The sequence below is a fragment of the Spodoptera frugiperda genome, chromosome 6, assembly GCF_023101765.2.
Source record: "Spodoptera frugiperda isolate SF20-4 chromosome 6, AGI-APGP_CSIRO_Sfru_2.0, whole genome shotgun sequence".
Taxonomy (NCBI): Eukaryota; Metazoa; Arthropoda; class Insecta; order Lepidoptera; family Noctuidae; genus Spodoptera; species Spodoptera frugiperda.
Genome location: NC_064217.1, coordinates 8326969 through 8348981, shown reverse-complemented (window position 1 = coordinate 8348981; position 22013 = coordinate 8326969). Strand labels below are relative to the sequence as shown.

Here is a 22013-nt window from a genome sequence, read left to right as displayed (position 1 = left end):
ACCTCTGGTATGTAAACTCTTGTATAAAATACAACAATAGAAAACACATTGTGTCTCGTATGGATCTACGTTCCGACACACGAACTGTTAATCAGTTTTATTTAGATAGATGTTCAACAGTATAACATCTTGCGGCTGACATGAAAATGAAGATCAAGGCGTTTTAAAAATGTTTAAGATTCATATTGTCCGATCATTACGAAATTGTAAAGTCATTTGTCTGCAGTTGCAAAACTACAGATATCTTTAGAACTAATTTAGGTCTGATTAACCTTATTCGTAGCAACGAGGTTCAATTATTTGTAAATCATTGTCAAAAATATAGAAAAAAAAACAATGTCAAGTTTCCGCTTGTCAACATAACAGATTAAATTATTACAATTATTTATTTATATTTCAATAGTTAATTTTGCTATTAATTTTATTATTTAGTAAATATGGCAGTCCCTAAACCTAAACAGCCGCTTGTTTTGAACGAACTTTTAATACAGAATGTTAATACTTGGGGTAATGTGCAGTATAATATACCTCTGCGACTTTCCAGTAATGAGACCAGGACAGGCACAAGTATTGCACTTAGGCACATACCTGCTATATCGCAGAGCCTGGATTGTGTAAGTAGATTCTGTATATTCTATGTCATTAAATTATAATTGCCGATCCGCATTGAGCAAAGGCTTATGATGTGATGAGGCAATAATAATTTGGCGTGGGTTTGGTATGGGTAGTTTTTAAGCTATAATAAATTATTAGCGAAATTCTTCTTTAAAATTAATTTAATTTACCATTCGGAAAAAATGAACATGGTAGTAGTTTTTTTTAAACTCCAGAACCTAAGAAACTTGCGCCTGCCGTTTTATTAATAGCAACTCAACAGATATGCTTTGGCTTTTGATGCTATGGCAGACACGTATTTCTTTAAAGTACCTATTATTATTTTTTTTTTATGTTAAATGGGCCTACGTTTGGCCGCTATCTCGCCTGATGGTAAGTGATGATGGGGCCTACGATGGAGCACGTCTGCCCATAAGCAACCTATTCACTCGGGCTTTGAAGACACCCAGGTTATACCCATTAGGAAACACAGACTCCGGCAAGGAGTTCCACTCCCATTGACAACATGTTTATTAAAACAAAGAATAAACATGTTGTCAATGGCAGGCCTAAAATACGTATTAATATTCTTTTAGAAAATCACAGAGCCGCTTCCAAAGCGAGCTACAGGTCGTGACATGGTGGTGGAAAAGGAATCGTATAAAACAACAACTGGCGAATACTGTGTGAAGCCAAACCCTAACAAAGCCATGGAGCGATCTGATTGTGCCATCAACTGCAAAAGAGTTGGCTTCATGACTGGAGTTGAAAAACGGGTAGGTCCTACGTCAGTTCTTGTAGAGTAGCCTGAAGACTGCCTAACGGACTACCGAGGCTCCGGCTCGAAAAGCAGGAGTAGCAACGAAGTGGCTTTCAATCAGTAAGAATCGGCCACTACCTTTCGCCTCGCTCAAAGCAGGATAAGGTATTGGATGATTGTCCCCCTTAAAATAAGTAACACCACATTTATTTTAGAGCATATCCGAACCGATAATTCTATTTAATATTGAACTTAGTAGTTTTCATTCAACCGTTTAATCGAGGTTTTAGACTATTTATTTTTCTATTTCAAGTCTCACTTTTTATCAGCTTTCTAATAAATAAATAACAATAATATTTTTGCTTCACAGTTACAAGCGAAAAATATAACACAACCGTTAATGATATCAGAAATGAAAGACAACTTTAGGGGCCTGGTGAAATCACCATTGGCTCCACCAGAAATTGAAATTAGAGCTCCTGATCCTGAATTTATTTTTGATGTAAGTTTTTCACAAAATGCCTATTGTATATCTTCGAATGCGTATGTTACCTTTGTTTCTGCCCTAGAATAATTAATACCTACCTCTTTCTTTTTATCAGCATCATCATCAACATCATTATCATCACAGCAACCAGAAGCCACGAGACATCCACTGCTGTACATAGAACTTCTCCAATGACTACCAGACCGGTTAATTGTAGGCATCCTGCATCCAACAGCTCCCTATGATTTCTTTTAGCTCATCATTAATTAGTATTATTTCGAAACGATTGCACCTAATTGCTATAGAAAATTCTGATAATATCAGAAATAATAATTGTACTATGACAGGACTGGTCGCAATACAAGATAGCACAACGTTTTCTTCATTATTTTAGGCCGTAGCAGCAGGAAGAAATGAAGCCCCAGTGATATTTGACAGTGCTGGAGGTGGTTATAGGAAGTTACTTGATCCCTACGTGTCGACATACAGAACGTACCATAGACCGTTCACTGCGGACGATCAGTATGGTATTGGCGCTAAGGACCATATCACTTTCTATTCGGAATCTAATACTCCTAAGGTAACTGATGTATTATTTTGTTGGTTGTGGTTACTATGATAAAAGACCCCGATTAAGTCAAATATTGTAATGATCGATAATTGAATCGATTGAATGATAATTTTGCCTTCGTTAATAGATCAAAGGTTTTGGACCAAGACACAAGGAAATATGGATGCCCTTGACAGGAAAAGTTCATAGAGGCGTGTATGATAGGATCCATGTCAAAAAGGAATACAAGGAGGTGGCTGCTAGTCATAATCCAGTCAATAATTTGAAAGGGTAAGCAGGGGTTAATTTTTATTGTGACATTTTTAAGGAGATCAGGAGAATTTGCAAAAAAATGTGGATGCTTTGTCGCATTTTCATCTTATTTCTGCTTCGTTGTTCTTTTTAAGTTATTGAGAAAAAATTGCCTTCTTTTATAGTAGTCTAAATACTAATTGTAAATCTTCTAAAACAGAGTTTTCGTATCGGAAACAAAGAAGAAGTTCACCACGCCCTTCGCGATATCGTCTCTTGCATCCTGGGATCACGGAGAAGTATTTGACTTGGCTCCATTCCCTCCGAATCCTTACCAGACGAACATAGCACCTTTCATGTACTGCAGTGACTACTGCCATATCGCCCAAGGAACTCCCCCTTATACAGTCATAGATCAATTCACCCACAACTTGCCAGTACATAAAAAATGCGTCCAAAGATACATCGTGTCAAGGGATTTTGAAGTTTGATAATATAAATAAAAGATTTTGAATAAAGACTACGCTTTTATTTACTTTTTATAGCATTGTAGGTTTTTTGATTTGGAGAGAACTCAGGAGATTTTTAGGACTTATTGTTTTTGAGACAGAAGTAATCTTGACAGCTGATTGAGATATGAAGTGGCTAATATTTTGTGGGCTGTAAAGGAAAGTTCAAATTAAAAAAGGTGCACCTGAATTAGATAGATGACAGATACCAAGCAACAGAAAAGAAAGAGATAGAACACTGAAAAATACCTGTACTATGTAAACGAGTGACAAAAAGAAACTGATTACCTGAGATAACATTTCCGTTAAGCCCGAAGTATGCAAAGTTGTATATAACAAAACGATAATGTAAAACTTTTTAAACTAAACTTTTTTATGACAGTAGCTTTTTCGCTGAAACAAAAATCTATATTAGGGGCAACTACCCAAATGCTAGCACTGCACCAAATTATCAGCACTCTGAATAAATCGACCAATTCTATGGTTTTGACTTACTAATTTGGGTTTCCACACTTATAAATAAATAAATGTATGTTTTTGGAATCCTGCTATTGGGAAAATCATACTTTGAGACCTCAAATTGGTGGAAATTTTGTAAACAAACATTTGTGTCTCGCACTTTCTTCTGTTTTTGCCCGTTTCTTGTGATCGCGCGTAAGTTCACGTGTTTACATTTTATGATATATCGTATATTTTACAAATTTAATATTGAAACTACTGATTTCTCTGATATTTGAGATAATATTTGATGATAATCTGAAGAGTAGAATTTGAGGTTCTGGTGATTAATTGGTAAAATACGTAGTGCTGATAAATGGATCGAATATTTTGTAAATTCTAAATTATCAGCACTGGTGATGATAAATGGAAAAAAGTACATAAATACTAATTTCATATTTTTTAATGTAAATTATGTTTATTTTACGCCAAGAATTAATTTTGCTTTGTAAAAGTAGTTTATACCATCAAAATCCAAATGTTAGCATGGTGCTGATAATTGGATCAGAAGCATGCTGATAAATTGGTTTCTCTAGAATTTCATCATCTCTTCTTATTTCTTTCTATTTATTTTTTCTCTTCTTATTTTGTGTTTTATTACCAGTATTATTAGCAGAAACTTTGTAGATGGTATGCAAGCTACGACAACTTCTATAACAAAATATATACAATGTTATAATAATACTGGAGATTGTTTTAGTAGTGCGCAATTGGTATGTCTTGATAGTCAACGATATTTACTAACACCAGTCAGATTACAGGACATTTTGATTACTGAAAAAACATCTGAACGAAAAGGTGTTAAAAAAAAGAGATTGACCGGGCCATCGTACGTAATCGTGCAATAGACCATCCTAATTCGTTGTCATGAAATAGACTTAACAATTTAATACGAGAAATGTCAACAAAAGTAGGTGTTTTCATGCGATGGCTAAGTCAATCTATTTTATTTAAAACGTAAAATTAATGTAATATTGATATGATAACAATTTACATTATAACTTAAGACAAAAGGTCCCTTAAGTAGGGACTAAATAAAATAACCGACTTGGTATTACATGGATCTCATATTTTTTTACGGTACATAAACTGAAGAGGTGCGAGACTTGTATTTTTTTACAGAATGTTTTTGATGGTATCTCACTTCTTTTTGTAGTTTTTTCTAAAAACAGCTCTAATTCTAAGATTTTTGAGGAACAGCCTTGAATGTTAATATAAAATAATTTAAGGTTGTGCTGCTCCTGTGTATAATTATTTTGAAATAGTGTTATACTGCCAGAATTTACCTTATCATTCATATGATTTATAAAGGTACCTTCTGTTGTCTTATAGATTCAATTATTCCATTAAACAATAAAATGTAACTGCATTAATAACTTTGTATTGTTTTTTACAAAGTTATTGGTGTGATGAAATTGTAACTGTATCAATAACTTTCTAATCCCATACATTTAGGATTACAAAGTTATTGATGCAGTTGATGTATCTAAAAAACTGGACTGAATTTACAAAATATTTGAATTTTCCCTTGATGTAGGTACTAAATACTAGTTTTTCGCAAACATTTTAAGCTTCTATGTCTGTTAGAAGTGTCTTATACTTTTGATGATCAGTCAGTCAGTGACAAAATTTCGAAACTTTGACGTGTTATAATTCTTAAAGTACATAATGATTAAAATTTAATGAAAATTCAAATATACCTACCATGTTTGTACAATGCCTGCTTAGTATCTGAAAATTCAGGCTTCTTGTTTTATCCACAACGAAGTTATAGGCGGTCAAAATTGGCCTGAATGGCTTCGAGAAAAGGATGGTACGGCCGTGACGCTTTTTTTTGTTCGACTTATACAGATAAAAGTATTATTAGATTATAAGTAATTGTTTTGTTACCTAATTACTAACTATATAAAAAATAATTAAAAACAGATTTTAATAATGTAACTAATCTTTTTTAATGCAATTCTTAACAATGATGGTTAGGTGCTGATAATTGGGTTGCTCTATGCTAGTAATTGGTGGAGATGGTGCCAGTAAATGGTGACAGACCCATTTTTTATTCTTACTTGTCTAAATAATCTTGGATAGAGGTCAATCATGTTTTTCTTTTATTATCGTCTTCCTTATTAAATATTATAACTATAAAATTTGCCTTAATGAACAAAAGCCTTTTTTTCACAATAATAAATTGGCTTAAATTAGGACTAACTCTTAAAGTGCTGATAATTGGGTAGTTTACCCTATAATAAAAGTCAAAAATATTGTAGATACAGGAAAGACATAGGAGATAATTTGTTATAACAAAAAGGTTAAAGGCTCTATGAAAAAATAAATGTTTCGAGGTGTTACCTTAGGTCTTCTCACGAAGCAACTGGCGCATCCAGGCAGCGAACATTCGCAGTCAGTAATTGGGTGCTTCTAAAAAAAACAATCATTTCTTGTTTAAATAAAGTAAAGAAGTTTGGCAAGTAGTAGTAGCCATATTATTATCTACAGAAAGTTCAGTATTTTTATAGTTATAGTCCAGTCATTTGGCCAGATGTTTTTAATTCGCATTTATTAGGTATCCATAACGGTTACCCAAATATTGTGAAACAAGCCCTTGTTCCTAATTATTTCTGTATTTACTATCGCTGGTCTTTTTCAAAATAATGTTAATGTATTTATAGTTATATGAATGGAAGATTTCTTAAAAGAAATAAGAATGACAAATACTAACGCGTTTCTTAATCTTCTTCTTTTTAATATTACAAATAGCATTGTCAAGGTGTTCTATAGCTTTCTGAGAATCACTGTCGTTCTGAAACATGATTTGGATATTAAGTATTTAGAAAAACAAATATAGCTTAGGGTTGGTTCATATCTGAACATGCATCGCGTATTCGCGAGTCGGTCACGTAACGCCAGAATAGTTAAATGTATAAAAAAACAGTTGCCCGTTCACACTCAACCGATGATACTTTTTTTTTTTTAATAATAAAATTCTTTATTTGTTTTTTACAAAAAATAAACATTACATAAACCCACCAAACTGTTAAGACAGTTTGACGGCGGGAATAGCGCTCTAAATTATATATCTATTTTATACCTATTATTATTATATCTATTATATACCTATTATTATATAAACAAAAACCTCGGAATAAACTTTACCTTAACAAAAAATTAAATTAACTTCTATTAACAAACCATATATATACTACTATTATAACAGTAACACTGATAATCATTAATAATTTTAAGTACTAAGTATTTTTAATTTTTTTGGTAAGTTCGTTGAGTAACATATTTCTTAATTTATTTTTTAGGGATTGCTTATTTATTTTACTGTTAATATTCCTTAACCAATCATTATCATTATATAATGTCGGAATCATATACTTATTGGTTCTTGACCCATAATAATTTTTACTCGGTGGACGGACTAGCTTATTCTCTCTTACACGCCTCGTATTGTATTTATTTGTAACTTTTTCTTTATTTTGCTGACTATAAAATTGTTCAAGAATCAAAAAGTATTTGGCCCGATCGTGAACAGGAAGTACTTTACATGTAATATACAATTTATCATAGTTATGTTTACATTCTCGTTTAACTTTAGGTGGTACAAGATATTTAAGAAAGCGGATTTGTAGGGATTTAATGTAATCTAAATAAGTTTTAAAAGTACGACCATAGACACTTAATCCGTAACCTATTAATGATTCGACTAGGGCAAAATAAACAATGCGTAATGTTTTTCTACTTAGTGGCGCTTTTAATACATAAAACTTACTCAAAACTGCTCTAAGCTTTGTGCACACTGTGTCAACGTGCGTCCGCCAGTTGGCGTGGCTGTCCACCCACAAACCCAAATATTTAAATGTTTTAACATATTCTATATTTTGACAATCACAACTAATATTATTTGCATGCAAGCACTCGTATGTATGACCCTGTACACAGATATCTGAACTATTGATTTGTTTTGCAACTAAGTTTTGAGGTGAGTATAAGTGCATTATTTTGGTTTTATTTATACGTTTTATACGTTAGTGCGACCGATGATACGCTCGACGTACGTTACTTCAGATATGAACCGACCCATAAATTCAATAAATAACTCACGTCTTCTTCAAAACAACGACGACATTGAATTTTGTAGTTTGGTTTTACCATTATTACTTATTTCCTTCTTTGAATCTTTTTTCAATAATTCCTTTCATAAGAGGATTGTTCTAGAAAAGAAGAAAAGAAATATGTATAAGAATTGGAATAATAAAATTAATCTACCTATGATAGATCTACTATATTTATACTTACCCCTGGGCACTGATCATTAGGACATTTCGTCTTATTAGCGTCATCTACACATTTCTGCAAAAAAATACGTTTATGAAGGTTACAGAAAATATTAATGATACAATCACTATTTGATCGCTTCTCTTAACAAAAAATAGGTTCATAATATAGGAGGATAGAGAACCAATGTGCAGACGAATCACTCAAGGGCTCAAATACGAGTTTGTTTTACGTTTAACGAGATCGAAACGTTATCGCGTTATGCGCTCTGACTATTCTTCTCTAATGAATCAACCAATCAGAAGGCAGAAACAAATTCGTACTAGGCCCTCAGATAGTAAGTAATCAACTCTGCCCATAGACGGATATCCACACCAGAAGAGCAAAAAGTGCGTTGCCGGCCTTTCTAATATAGGTGAAATTGTGATAATGTATTAAAAGTACAAAATACTTTAACTTACTTCAGGGCAAATGTATTCAGGAGGTATGGGAACTCTCACTCGCTTCTTGGGAGGTGGACATGGAGGATTATGGAAGCAGTGTGTTGGGGTGGCACAAGGGGCAGAAGGCCGAGATGGCCAATAGCATGGCATCAGGTAAGGAAAGCAAGAAGACGGTGGAATGCATTGCGGCGTATGATGGCAGGATCTAGCCGCCATTGGCTGAAATATAATTTAAATTAATGGAACAAGTTGCTATTGGAATAATAAGTATTAAATATAAAAGTATTCAAACTACGACTGCCTCGTTGGTCGAGTGGTTGCAAGTGCGACTGCCGAGCAAGTGGTCTCGGGTTCGATTCCCAGGTCGGGCGAAGTATTACTGGGCTTTTTTCGGTTTTTCGAAAATTTCTCAGTGGTAGCACGGAGTCTGGAAATGTGCCCGGTATATGGCAATAAGCTCACCACCTATTACATGGGACCTACAACATAAATTGTGAAATGTGGGTGTAAATTTATTTAGTGTAAAAAGTATTTAAAACTAACCTTATGCAGAACACAGCTAGAACGTGGAGTCAATTCTACGACTGGTTCATCGTATTTTGGTTTACGATTTACTCTGATCTATAATTTAAAATCTTAATTTTAATTAGATAGAAGTAAATATTAAAAAAAAACAGCGCTTAATAATGTATTTGCTGCAAACCTTTAAGCCATAACAATTATTGCAGTCCAAGGCGCATCTTGAGGTTGGGCGTGAGAACTGTGGATAGAAGATAATAATTAGAATATAATTTAATGGACAAATTGAGAACTAAAGGTAAGCGTCCACAGGTCCGCATCGTATGCATCGCACGCAACGGATTTTAGTTTGTCTTGTATAGAAGCTCATACAACTGCGTCCACTGATCCGCATCGTACGGACGCAGTCAATCCGTTTGATGCGATCCGTCCGATGCGTACGATGCGGACCTGTGGACGCTTACCATAAGAAAAATATTAGTAGATTTATATAATTATTTTAAATGCTAACCTTGCAAGAACATCTTCCTCTTGGGCAAGAACCGCACTGAGAACAAAAAAGATAACATTATAATTAAATAAACAAATAAAGCCAAACTTGAGGCGTTATTTAAAATAGAACAACTTACCGATGGCAATGTAATACATGATGGATCATCCTGAAATAAGGAAGAAACGGTCTTAAGTATTGAATATTAAGGCTCAGAATTATAACTAATCTGCCTCGTTGGTCGAGTGGTCGCAAGTGCGACTGCCGAACAAGGGGTCTCGGGTTCGATTCCCGGGTCGGGCAAAGTATTTCTGGGGTGTTTTCGGTTTTTCGAAAATTTCTCAGTAGTAGCACGGAGTCTGGAATTCTGTCAGGTATATGGCAATAGGTTCACCCCCTATTATATGGGACTTATCAACACAAATGGTGAAAAGTGGGTGTACATTGTATAGCGGCATTACGTGTCGTAATGAGCACCTCTGCCTACCTCTTCGGGGATAAAAGGCGTGACGTTGCTAAAATTATAACTACTGAAAAATGTATTCCTTACCAAGCAAACCTTGCTACAAGGAGGCGCGCATATTTGGCAGAATGGATCAGTACAACAGCCCCGACAACCACCGCCGCACTATCAAAATCAAATTAAAGATAAGAATTAAGTTGAAATAAGAGTAACATTTGAAAGGGTTAATTTAAAAGTTTACCTTTAAAGAAGCCGGCAAATCGGTATTACTCTGTAACAGAAAAATAAATCACCATGTTTTATTACGTTACTATTGAGTATAGAGGAGACTTTAATATCACCTTAAGAATTTTGACCAACCTTATGCTTGCAGCAACTTTTGCCACAGCATACTTGAACTATAGCTGTTTGGTGGAACACAGCCTTTTCATCATCCTTACGTTTACTCTTCGATTGTTTGGCTCCAACGATGGCTATGTTGGACAATCCAAACAAATTATGTTCCTTGTCTAACCGCAGTATGGTCGACAAATATTTATCTTCCATCTCGTTTCTTTCTTTGAGGTCTTCTTCAGATATTTTGCTGCAGTTAGAACTTGATGAAACTGGTGATACCGATGGTGAACTGAAAAGCATTGTCAATGTTCATTTTTGTTAACATTTAAGAGTAGTTTCTACCAGTGACGGTTGTGCTGGTGTTGGAAAAGAAATGACGTATAGAAGAATTATAAAATCTTCTCTTGATATCAAGGTCATAAAATGGAATATTACGACAAGTAATGAGTACATGAATATTTATAATTACCGACATCTTAATTCAGTATTAATATTTAGCCATTAACGTTACCTACTTTTCATCCACGTCGAATATTATGAATTTCTTCTTTTCGGTTTTTTATGCAATTTTGCACCTGTTAGAGCGTTCACATCTCTGGAACGACATGATGCTGGTTGGTGTATATTGATGAAAACGGCTGTGACTTGGTAATATTGTCTAAAGATACAAACCTAGAATTGTGGTCGTCGTCGTGATCTTCAGAGAGCCACTTCATTTTCGTTAGTTTTAAAACATTGGGGTTGTCGCAGGGAAGGAAATTATTTTCATCGTTCTCAGATAGCTCGCTATCTTCTCCTGATGTGGTTGGTTGCTAGTACAAAGTCACTCTTATAGTAGAAATGTAAAAACAATACAGAAATCACTAAGAAATAATATAGAAACTTGTTAACATATACTTTGGATGATTCAGCGTCGTTACGTTCTCCGATTTCTTCACCTAAATCGGCTTTCTTGTAGGATTCAATGTTCAAAAGTTCATGAAGTGCTTTTGATCTTTCTACTTGAATTGTTTGCTCTTCTTGATTTGTCTAAACAAAGAAAAAACATATTATAAATTGTTCATTAAGTTTAAAGATACACTAGATAGATGTGTGGAAAACATACCTCTGCATTTAGCGAAGAAGAAACATTATCAGCATGTGAAGATAACTTTTCGCAAGCTTTATAGTTAGTTGATAGATTTCCACTTGGTTTGATGTCGTTGACAAGACACACGTACGTAAAGTAAACGTTTTGTTCCGAGGCGCTACTGGTTAATTTCATAGTGTCCGTTGAAAATACACTGGATGGGCGGTGATGATAATCTCGTGTGTCTGTCATTTTAGCTTTCAGCTTTTAACGAAGATTTCTATGCTGATGTTGTAGTCATCTGAAAAATGTTCCACTAATTTGATGCTTCTGCAGACTTCATGTAATAAGAATTTAACTATACAAACATTATGCTTAGTCCAAGTCCATGAAAAATTTATCCAAGAATTGCTATTTATTATGCCATTTTTTCTATGTTAACAATGACATTAATTCAAAATTGACATTCGTTCTATAGATTTTTTTTCTTTGTAAAGTTCTGTTACATATAAGTAGAATAAGTCTATGAAGTTTCCATTTATTTTGAAACAAAACTTATGTTGTATTTCTCACTCCTTTGGAGTTATTGCTATCTAAGAGACGTCTGCTTGTTTACCCCATAAAAATAACTTCGTATATTAAAGTTTCACGTTTCTCAGGTTCCATTTTTGCGTGTATTGTATATGAAACTATTATTCTAACCGGGATATGCAGCTATTAAAACGCCACCACTCACAAAACCATAGCAATTATACGGTAAACACTATAATGTCATTCATTAAAGGTCAGTTCACAATGGTGGTGCCATTTCCAAAATTCGTGCTGGTTAATTGTATGAAAACGTTCCATTATCTGATTAGGAAGTAATTTTTTACGTGCTTCAAACAATGTTGGTGTCACGGTGTGAACCAACGGGCTACGACCTGCGTTGTTGTCGGCGGATAGGAGCGAGCTAGCGAACTACTATACATGTATTGTATGCGGTAGTCTCGTTGTGGAATTTTATATAGCGAGGATGTGGAGACTGTTTCTTGTACTTATTGTAAAGACTAGATATTACATATTATTGTTTTCTGTATAAATGAGACAAACGTAGTCAGTGATGGTGGATAGAAATCTTGGAGTTACAGTATCAGTACAGAGACCGTAGGTTTCTATAATGTGATCTTTAGCTTTCTTCCTGTTATTTGTAGAACATACGATATCTTCCGTTACAATCAGATTTAGGTAACAGATAGATGTCAATGAAACTATTTCATCTGGCCACATAGCATTCGAAATTGAATTCACAATACATAGAAAATAACATAAATGAAATATTTTAATTTAGAATCCGTATCATAAAAAGTGTAACAGAGAAACAGATCCAGTTATAATCTGATCGTCTATTTCTGGGAAAGAAGACATTGTTATGAGTCCAATGTCCGTAAACCAATGATGTGAACGACACCGGGCTTCACAAAAACGTATTACAATAAAAGTATAAAAAAAAACTGATTTTGCAAAGATTAAGCTGACACGGTTCGCCGCGACTTGCGATGCGAGCTGTACAACTACACCTTTGTAGATTGTATCATAGTATAATTTTAATAGATCGTATGGGAATAACTGTTATTTTAATTAAGAACTCGTATAAGTATTACATTTTCCCTAATAAGTACGTACTATTCATATGAGCAATGTAAATTAATGCTTTTAATTTTCTGTCGTCACTTTTTAATCATACATTCTCATTCATATTTGACCAGTACTGGTAATAGTCCCATGAATCTCGATGATGTAATACGTAATTACTCCTACATTTTTGGTTTTGGTATACAGCCACTGACAACTGATATACAAAAATACGTTAAAACTAATAAATTATTGATTAGTTGTCGAACTTCTATCAATTCAATAATATAAGAAATTACACGATCTTAAAATAAAGATCTAAGAATAGTTGGTTAATCATAAAAACCATAGCAATACTATTAATAAAAGAAAAAAAATACAATTAATATTTTTTTATGGTAGGTAGTTGTTTTAATACCCGTGAATAGGTGTAAAAATGCCTGTATCAAACTGAAGCAAACATTTGTACCGGTGAATCACGGCATGTCCATGGGTCGTCAACCATTATTTAATTTTATAGATTGATAGAAGAAAATGTTTTATTTTCAACGAATACAACATTAGATATACCTTTTATTCCTCAAAGTTGGAAATAGTCCAAGTGTAAACACTTGTGTGCATACGAATACAAGCTAATAATAATTAGTGAATTATTGTCACTCATAATATAATTATGATCATGTATTATGAATCCTCAGGGGTACTTATCTGTACTCAGTAGGGAGCGAATGGATATAATGCAATTCCAGACTCTATGTTGCTACATGTTTATTTTAATTCAATCAATCCTCCGAGGGTTTTATATACGATACTATACTACAAAACAGAACTCTGTGTATAAGTGCAGGAGAGCTTGACCTGAGTAATACCACAGCCTCACAGAAGATTGACGTGAATCAACGCTTGCGTTATATTTAGATGTGTGAGTGAGGTCCGAAGGACCGGAGGCCCAATTACCACTCTTCCCAATCCCCGATTCCTAAACAACCCTTAAATTCTTTACCCACAAAAGGCCGGTAACACCAGGTCCATGGACGGCAGCGATTGCTTATTATCAGATGATCCGTCTGCTCGTTTACCGGATTATACCCCATACATTCATAAGCAACTCTCATTCTCACCCACCACAGTATCGAAATTTGTGACCATTATAAACAATATATTATTACGTGGGAAACCAGGACGACAACATAAGTAAGTATAAACAATTCAATGAATTAAATAATGTTATGTGTATCGAAAAATGTCTGTGAATTAAAACATTAAATTGCAAACAATGGTTGACTGCCAAAGATTCATAACCTCTGTATCGTGCCGGTCGAAATGGATTCTCTGTACCGTGTCAATTTTGTTGTGGTCCATCCGACGATGCTGACGACATCTGGCCATCATAATAATTCATATTTCGTATAATTTAAAAATTTTATGGCGTGAATTTGTGACCGATTTTTTTAGTGTTGTATTTTTTATTTTATTTTTTAAAGTTTTAATTTGAACAATGACAATGGCTTTCGCTGTGTGTGTGTTTATTTTTATGTGTGTTTTTCAATGGTGTAATGCACAGTTTGGAAGTAAGTTATTTTTCTTTTAATGTAGAATAAGTACTAAGCTACTTCGTTATTATTTCAATCGTGTAACAATGATATAATTACTTAATTTAATATTTTTAACATTTTTTTAAACACGAACAATTTTTTCTTTATATCCACATCTGATATTATATTTTTACATAATTAAAGGTGGAATATATTTTTAACATTGTCAAGTTTATTATCGTTTTGAACCCTTCATTCATATGCTAATTTTAATTGCACTAACGCGCATTCGTAACAATGAGTTAGATACCTAACCATTGTTTAAAATATACTTTTTGTAAGTATTTCGATGAAACCTCTAAATTATGGTAATTGCATTGAATTAATAACATGAATTAGTAGCAAGCAGAAACTAAATCAGTTGACTACAGGCCTATGTATAATCTCCTTTGGGTTTATTTACCAGGTAGGGACAATGTGAAACATTTTCTTGCTACTTTCAAGATTTTTTACAATACTTAGCTGGGAATAGAACTTCGTTCGGTATTAACATAATAATATGTACATTACATACAAATTAGACCGATAAAACAGTGACGATTTTAACGAAATTAAGTTGCTAAATACTGTTATGTGACTAGCTTCTGCCATCGGTTTCGCCCGCGTTCCCGTAGGATAAAAAGTTCCTCATACCTTACCATCCTCAACCATACCTCACCTAACACTCGTAGAAAATGGCTTCATAAAATGACCAATGATGGCCAATATGTATTACTCATTGTAACATACAATCATAGATTTCATATTTCGCTTCACAAAAGTTCCTAAATAATAGAGGGCGGTGTAGCTATGATTTGTACACAATACATAATGTTGGCTTACATAGCTTTTTCCTCATTAGTCTCTAGCTCTCACAAATACATAGTACGTAGTATTGTTGTGTAGCCAGTACCTACCTATACGATATTGTTGAGATAGAGGTGTCAAGTTCAATTCCTGAATTAAGTAAAGTTAACGCTTCGGTTTTTCGATTTTGGTTTAATAAACCATGAGGTTACTTCCTACTAAAAAAAAAAAAACAAAATATAATAACTTAATCACAAAATGGTATTGAACATAACTGGCGAATTGACTGTCAACTTGTAACTCCTATGATGTTATCCACTATCCATGGTTGGTGCTATCGCTTACGATCAGGTTATCCGCCTCATCGTATACCCTCTTTCTCCCCCTTAAAAACACCTATCCTTACCCGGAATAAAACGATCGCATCATGCACAATATTAAACGAAGGTAATTCTGCCCGTACTCACAGGAAAAGCCACCAAAACCTGAAATTAAATACCAAACAACCTCATGAATACTAAAAACAGACCTGATATTTAGTTTTTCCATACCACTGTCATATACTATACATATAATTTGTCCGAATGATGCATCCGATAATTGCAGCACCAATGACAATAGACAACCTCGATCAGGGCATAAAACAGAATGATAACATCATTTTACATCAAGGCCGTGTTTACGGTATTACCATGTATTACCATTTACCAGTAGTGCATTATGAACCACTCGTTATTACGTCAATTAAGTAAAATAATGTGTACCACTGATCGAGAGTAATATGCGCAGTATAGTTGATGCAAGGACTCACATGCAGGTTTTGAGTTTGTGGTGTCATTGTTGGTACTTATCTACATAATTATGGAATTTGACTAACATTTTTAATATGAATAGGAAATAATTGAACAAATAGAAACTCATAGAAATTGAAAAACATGGTAAATATCCCGTTTCAAGTTCCAATTCTAGTCAACTGAATAAATCCTTGCAATTACCTCAATTTGACTACGTTTAGGTTTCTTCTATACTAAATGTGTGGGAGACCCATGCTTCGGTACGAATAAGCTGGCTTGACCGGAGTGATACCAAGGCCTTATAGAATACTGACGTGAAGTAACGCTTGCGTTGTGTTTCGTTGTATAAGTGAGTTACCGTAGGCCCGTAAAGAGGGTAAATCCCTCTTTCCCAATCTTCGCAATCCCCTATTTCCCAGCAACCATTAAAATCCTAGCCCCAAACGGCCGGCAACGCCTCTAGTGTTTCGGGTGTCCATAGGCGGTGGCGATTGCTTACCATAAGGTGATCCGTCAGCTCGTTTACCGGCTTATACCATAAAAAATATGAATGATATTGAATTCTGCATTGAATATCTCGTCTACTCCACGTATTCATTCTCGATCTCTAACTCTATACTCCAGGAAAGCATATTACTCGTATAAATGTTACATTTTAACGCAAAAGAAAGACAAATAAACAAACAAACAAACACACTTTATCATTTATTTTAATCATACCAAAGTAAATAACTATAGTGTCTTATTGTCATTTCAGGTTTAGGCCTAAGCGTTGGTATGGGAGGAATAAAAAGCGGTGAAGAAACGTTAAGTATAAGAGTAAGTAAAGCCTTGATAAAACATACTATATATCTGCTATATATCACTCTAGTATAGTTCTCATAGAACATATTTTTATTTGTTGTTTTAGAGTCCGTGCCCACAAAACACGACATGTATGCCTGTCAGCGCGTGTCCTATGTTGGAAGACTTAATGGACTTTTCGTGTTTCTCTTCAGACAGGTAAGAACTTTGTACTTTAAAGTGTAGGTGTAGTAAAACAATGTCTAAATATTCTTGAGTCTAGATTAGATAGATTTCGAACTTATTATACCTAGAAGTTGCATAGTACATATAAATAGTGTGATAATATTAGCAACATGTTGTAGACTTGTTTTAGCTTACAGCTGCTTTCTTTTATTTGGTAATTTTAGTGCTATATTTTATAGCTGAATTGAAATCTTTAGCCCCTACCTTTTTTACGTAACTAAACAAGTTGTTTTAAATAAGAAGTAAATAAGATGCTGAATAGTATTTGGGTTAAAGCTTTCGTTTTTAACTTAAGCATTAAAAGAAGCCCTTCCTAAAGATTTGACCTAACCAGATCACAATTTTCCAGATATTTCCACCGGCTGAATCAACTAATATGTGGCAATGCGGACGATGAGGACTACGTATGCTGTCCGTCTTGTGACTGCGGCAGGGTCTACCAGGAGGGAATGGAGAAATGTGGACAGAGCATGGTGCGGGGAGTCGACTACAATGGACTGGGAAGTCAACCGTGGACTGCTAGAATTGGATTTACACGTAAGTGTTTAGAAATAAGCAAAGCAATAATATTTAAGCAGATGCACAATTTGTTTTCCAGCAAAAGTTTTATGCATGGCATATTTGCATCGTCAGCGATTTGCCTTCAACACTTATCTATAGGCAGTCAAAGAATTAGCGTAAGTGCCCGATAAACTTATGAGACAGATAGAACATACAACTTAAATTATTAATTCAAAGTTGTGTTTTCACTAGTATGTTTTCTTCATATTCATTATTGATTCCGTTTTTTTTTTTATTTCATTGCAAGTACTTGGTAAGGGAAAATGTTGATGTTTTATTTCCGCATAATAACGATTCAATTTACCATATTAATAATGGATCAAACTTTGCCCAATCTCACGGGTTATGGGAAGGGAATCATTACCAAACTGTGAGAATGTAATACTAAATAAATATAATATCTTTGTTCGTATGACGATGATTGTTCCTTGATAACTTTTAGGAATAGCTAAATAACTTTTTGTATCTTTTCATTGGAATCTTAACTACTAATTGCCTTTTTTAACACACAAAGGAACTTACAAAAAAAAATAACAATCCCATAACTGAATCATTTAATCATTTGAGTTTTTTGACCAATTAGTTTTACAAGTTATCTAGAACTGGCACAAAAAAAGGAAATATATTGTTGTTAATCTAATATTTGGTGTATAATTATAATAGTTTATTTGTTTTTTATTTAATTTAGACAAGGAGACTGGTAATGTGAGATTCGCGTGCAGCGGATCCATTATTGGCAAACGGGTTGTATTGACTGCTGCTCACTGCGCTTTGGCTAAACCAGAGGGATATAAACTGTAAGTTCATTGTTTTAGAGTTTAAATTATGGTATCATATTTATTGTTTCCCGATTAAGAGATAAATTATTTCTGTTTGCGGATCTATAAGTCCCAGCAGTTGAGGACTATTGCAACTACATATTTCAAACAATCTGAATGCACCAAAATACCAGTTTATGTTCTTTTTATAATGATCATAGCTGCAATTGAAAATCCGGGGCTGCGGATAATGCAAGGGTTACGGGGGCTCTGGTGTAAAACAGTAGTTGGAACGGAGTGGTATTTATTTAAAAAGCTTCAAGTACGTCGTTGCAAATAAGGACTTAATGCCATGTTTATTATCTAACATGTGCCTGACGAAGAGTGTACGATTTTTAGTTGGTTAAGAGTTTGACACTCTCTCTTGCCACACGCTGAAAAAAAAACCAGCAACTAAAGATGCTGATTTATTTGATTATATTTAATATTAAGCTTATTTATTTGTTCCAGATCAACTGTAGTGGTTGGTGAATGGGACATTGGCCGAAGTCCTGACTGTAACGACTATTTCTGTGCACCCCCTACACAAGCCATCAAAGTGGAGAATGTCATCGTCCACCCAGGGTATGAGCAGAAGATATTCAGACACGATATAGCATTGATCATGCTTAAAGAAGAAATTAAATACTCAGGTATACTTACATTATTTTCTTTTTCAAGCCTAGTACTGTACCCTTAGCATGAGTTTGCTTTACATTTAAAGTAATCAAAACGAGAGTACGTTCGGCACTCTGATTGGGCAGCTCGAATAAACCACGGGAATAAACCAACCAATCAGATCGCCGAACTCTCTCATTTCGAACTTCAATCTCATACTAAGGGTACTGAAGATTTATTATGATCATCATAATGATGATCATATGAACCTGCTTATGATAAAGAATAATTAGGTACTGTTTTTGTAATAATTATGTTCACTTTTAAACATTAGAAAGCGCAGGAATATTTTTAACCAATCTTTAATAATGTTAATATTTAATTCAATTCAATTCAAAGTTTAATTATCTCTTAGAGGCAATTTATTTAATTTTTACTGAATGGCAGATAGATACTGCTTATATTTTTTTCCCAAGGCTATGTAAGTATCAAGGGATAACATTGACCTCCATTTTGTCCTTGGCAGCAGTTTGTTGACTGACGGACTGATAGCCTCACACTTCCTGCTGTCACTCAGTGTCCCATAACACCCATTTTTGCTCTTTCCAGTGACAGCCGCGCCGATCTGTTTGAATGATAAGCCGGAAATAGTAATTAACGAACGAGCTTCGCTTGTCGGATGGGGGAAACTGTCGGGACAGAATAACGTGGTGAGTGTGTGATAGCCATCAGTTGCCAGTCATGGCTATCAGTCATCATACTAATGATAGGAAGTTATGTCAGGTTAATTGTTTTGCCCTTGCCCGTGATTTTTGTACTGAATTTTGATTCGTTTGAAGTAATTTTTTTTTTGAAATTTGGAATGTTTGTCAATCATGTTGATATGATTAATATAATTATTTAATATGTTATTTCACACTTGGATGAATGTTATGTTCATTTGTCAATAGGAAAGTCGCAATGTTTGTATTAATGCCCCTTTGACTCACTTTTGAATATTGGGGACGATCTTTTATGCGAATACTCAGACAATGTGTGAGCTCAAACAAAAGTCAACAGTCGTTTAAGGGTAAAAACTTCATAAACAATGAATTGAAAGGCCATACGGAACATGATTGGAAATAGCACCCTTTGTGTAGTAGCGTGTGAACACTTGTTCTTTAATTCTTAAAAACACCTTAATAATTTTTATAATAATGTCCATTTTTATGGAAAAAGTCTGCAAACGAACTGACGGATCATTTGATGATTAAAATTATTAGCCGTGAAAACTCAGATAAGCTACAAGAGTGTTATCGGCCTTTAGGGGATTTGAAGATACTCACATAATGGATTTTATATTCTATAGGTGAGCAGACAACAACAGCTAGAAGTTCCTCTGGTGCCTTTAGAGAACTGTGAGCGAATATTTGGAGAGTCAGTACCAGTGAATGAGGGTCAGCTCTGTGCTGGTGGCGAGGAGGGAAAAGATGCCTGCTCAGGCTTTGGAGGCGCCCCCCTACTTCTGTTTAGACAAGGCCGTCATGTACAGGTGAGGACAGGACATTGTTTATTTTTGATAAAATTAAAGTCTTACAATGAACTGCACATTATAATATTGCTAAACTGAAAGTCATTGGGGGAGGCTTACTTTATTATGTACTAGCTAGCCCGGCAAACTTCGTAAACATTTTTTCTCACTTTTAAAACTTTCCCTGGACTTGCACAAACAATTTAAAGCCAAAATTTTCCACATTGGTCCAGCCGTTCTCAAGTTTTAGCTAGACTAACGAACAGTAACAGACTTTTATATATTTTTCTTACTATTATATATTATTTATAGAGATTATGCTGTGTTTCTGTTTCGTGTACATATAAAATAAATGTATATAATAATGCACAATTGATATAGTCCATGTTTAACGCAATAACTTGAACCATTTCTTTACTTATTTCAGGTTGGAATTGTATCCTTTGGTTCAGAGAACTGTGGCAGCGAGGGAGTACCCAGTGTGTACACGAACATAGCTCACTACTACCGGTGGATCGTGGACAACTCACCGTCATAACCTCACTTTACCCAACCCACAAATAGCCAGAAAGTAACAGTCGCCTAGTCACGAAAATGCGGTGTTGTATCGGTGAAATATTTAGGAGATTTTTACTAAAATATCACAAAAAGAAAAGACATTTGTTGAAGATTTTTCGGGAACGTCACCAAATAGTTAAATGCAATTATAAGTAACCATTTTTCTTTAGGCAATAGCTCAAATAAATACTGTAAATAGGTTATTCATAATCCGTAAGTATAAAAATTATTAATTATTATGTTATCGGCTTACTCACGTAACGTTTTGACGAGGAACTCGACTAGTTTCAAGCCATGCTAGAGGCTCATATTCATGAGCAGCATTACGCAACACACGACGCGGCGATTGTCGCACTGCTACTGGCGATTCGAGCTACGCGCCCATCGCGCCCTCTGCCTGGAATCGCGCGTACTATCCGGCGCGCGCGACGATGTTGGCTCGTTAGACTCGCTCGCCGGCGGCTGCGCAGGTGTTGGGTTCGATTCTCGGGTCGACGCAAAAACGGTGTCACATACCGCGCTCACTGTGTCACACTCCAGACCCGCAACATTGTAGGCTGACGCAGATTGCAGACTTGGCTTCCAGGCAGGAGGTAATGCCCAGCCACCGTCTCTGTTGAAGTTGGGACGACGACTTATTTCGATAGCCTCACGTACTTTCCGCGGTACGAAGTATTTCTCCCTCGCTAGTACGGAGACCTTGTCGAAACGGAGGAAGTGAGTCGTGCCCGCGCTACAAGCATGCTCCGCTACTGCCGATGTATGAGTGTCCCTGTTCTTCACACTGCGTATGTGTTCCTTGAGTCTGGTTGTGATGTTGCGGCGAGTTTCCCCGATGTAACTCGAGCCACAGTCGCACGGTATCATGTATACCCCGGGAACTGCCAGTGGATCCTTATCCTT

The 22013-nt window shown here is 35.0% G+C and overlaps 3 protein-coding genes across 4 annotated transcripts; 2 read left to right on the top strand and 1 right to left on the bottom strand.

The window, feature by feature from the left end:
- The first annotated feature begins 346 nt into the window (after positions 1-346).
- LOC118267828 (uncharacterized) lies at positions 347-3161 on the top strand. The gene is made up of 6 exons (XM_035582056.2): positions 347-614; positions 1191-1370; positions 1725-1856; positions 2236-2421; positions 2540-2682; positions 2864-3161. The coding sequence occupies exons 1-6, from the start codon at positions 438-440 to the stop codon at positions 3132-3134; spliced, it is 1089 nt and encodes a 362-aa protein (XP_035437949.2). The 5' UTR covers positions 347-437; the 3' UTR covers positions 3135-3161.
- Positions 3158-11748, bottom strand: LOC118267827 (uncharacterized). Of its 2 annotated transcripts, XM_035582055.2 has the most exons (18): positions 11617-11748; positions 11285-11549; positions 11077-11208; positions 10852-10991; positions 10204-10468; positions 10085-10114; positions 9931-10008; positions 9520-9549; positions 9402-9437; positions 9075-9131; positions 8915-8992; positions 8390-8590; positions 7950-8003; positions 7755-7864; positions 6367-6447; positions 5997-6065; positions 3441-3545; positions 3158-3303 (listed from the first exon to the last, which is right to left on the bottom strand). In XM_035582055.2, the coding sequence occupies exons 2-14, from the start codon at positions 11498-11500 to the stop codon at positions 7808-7810; spliced, it is 1374 nt and encodes a 457-aa protein (XP_035437948.2). In that variant the 5' UTR covers positions 11501-11549; positions 11617-11748; the 3' UTR covers positions 3158-3303; positions 3441-3545; positions 5997-6065; positions 6367-6447; positions 7755-7807. The 2 variants fall into 2 exon arrangements, with proteins under 2 accessions (XP_035437948.2, XP_035437946.2); XM_035582053.2 differs by having other exon boundaries at positions 11285-11706.
- Positions 11749-14229: 2481 nt separating this feature from the next.
- Positions 14230-21128, top strand: LOC118267845 (CLIP domain-containing serine protease B4). The gene is made up of 9 exons (XM_035582088.2): positions 14230-14433; positions 16795-16856; positions 16948-17039; positions 17416-17603; positions 18316-18424; positions 18896-19077; positions 19652-19752; positions 20391-20573; positions 20980-21128. Exons 1-9 carry the CDS (start codon positions 14361-14363, stop codon positions 21088-21090), a joined length of 1101 nt encoding a protein of 366 aa, XP_035437981.2. The 5' UTR covers positions 14230-14360; the 3' UTR covers positions 21091-21128.
- Positions 21129-22013: the final 885 nt, after the last annotated feature.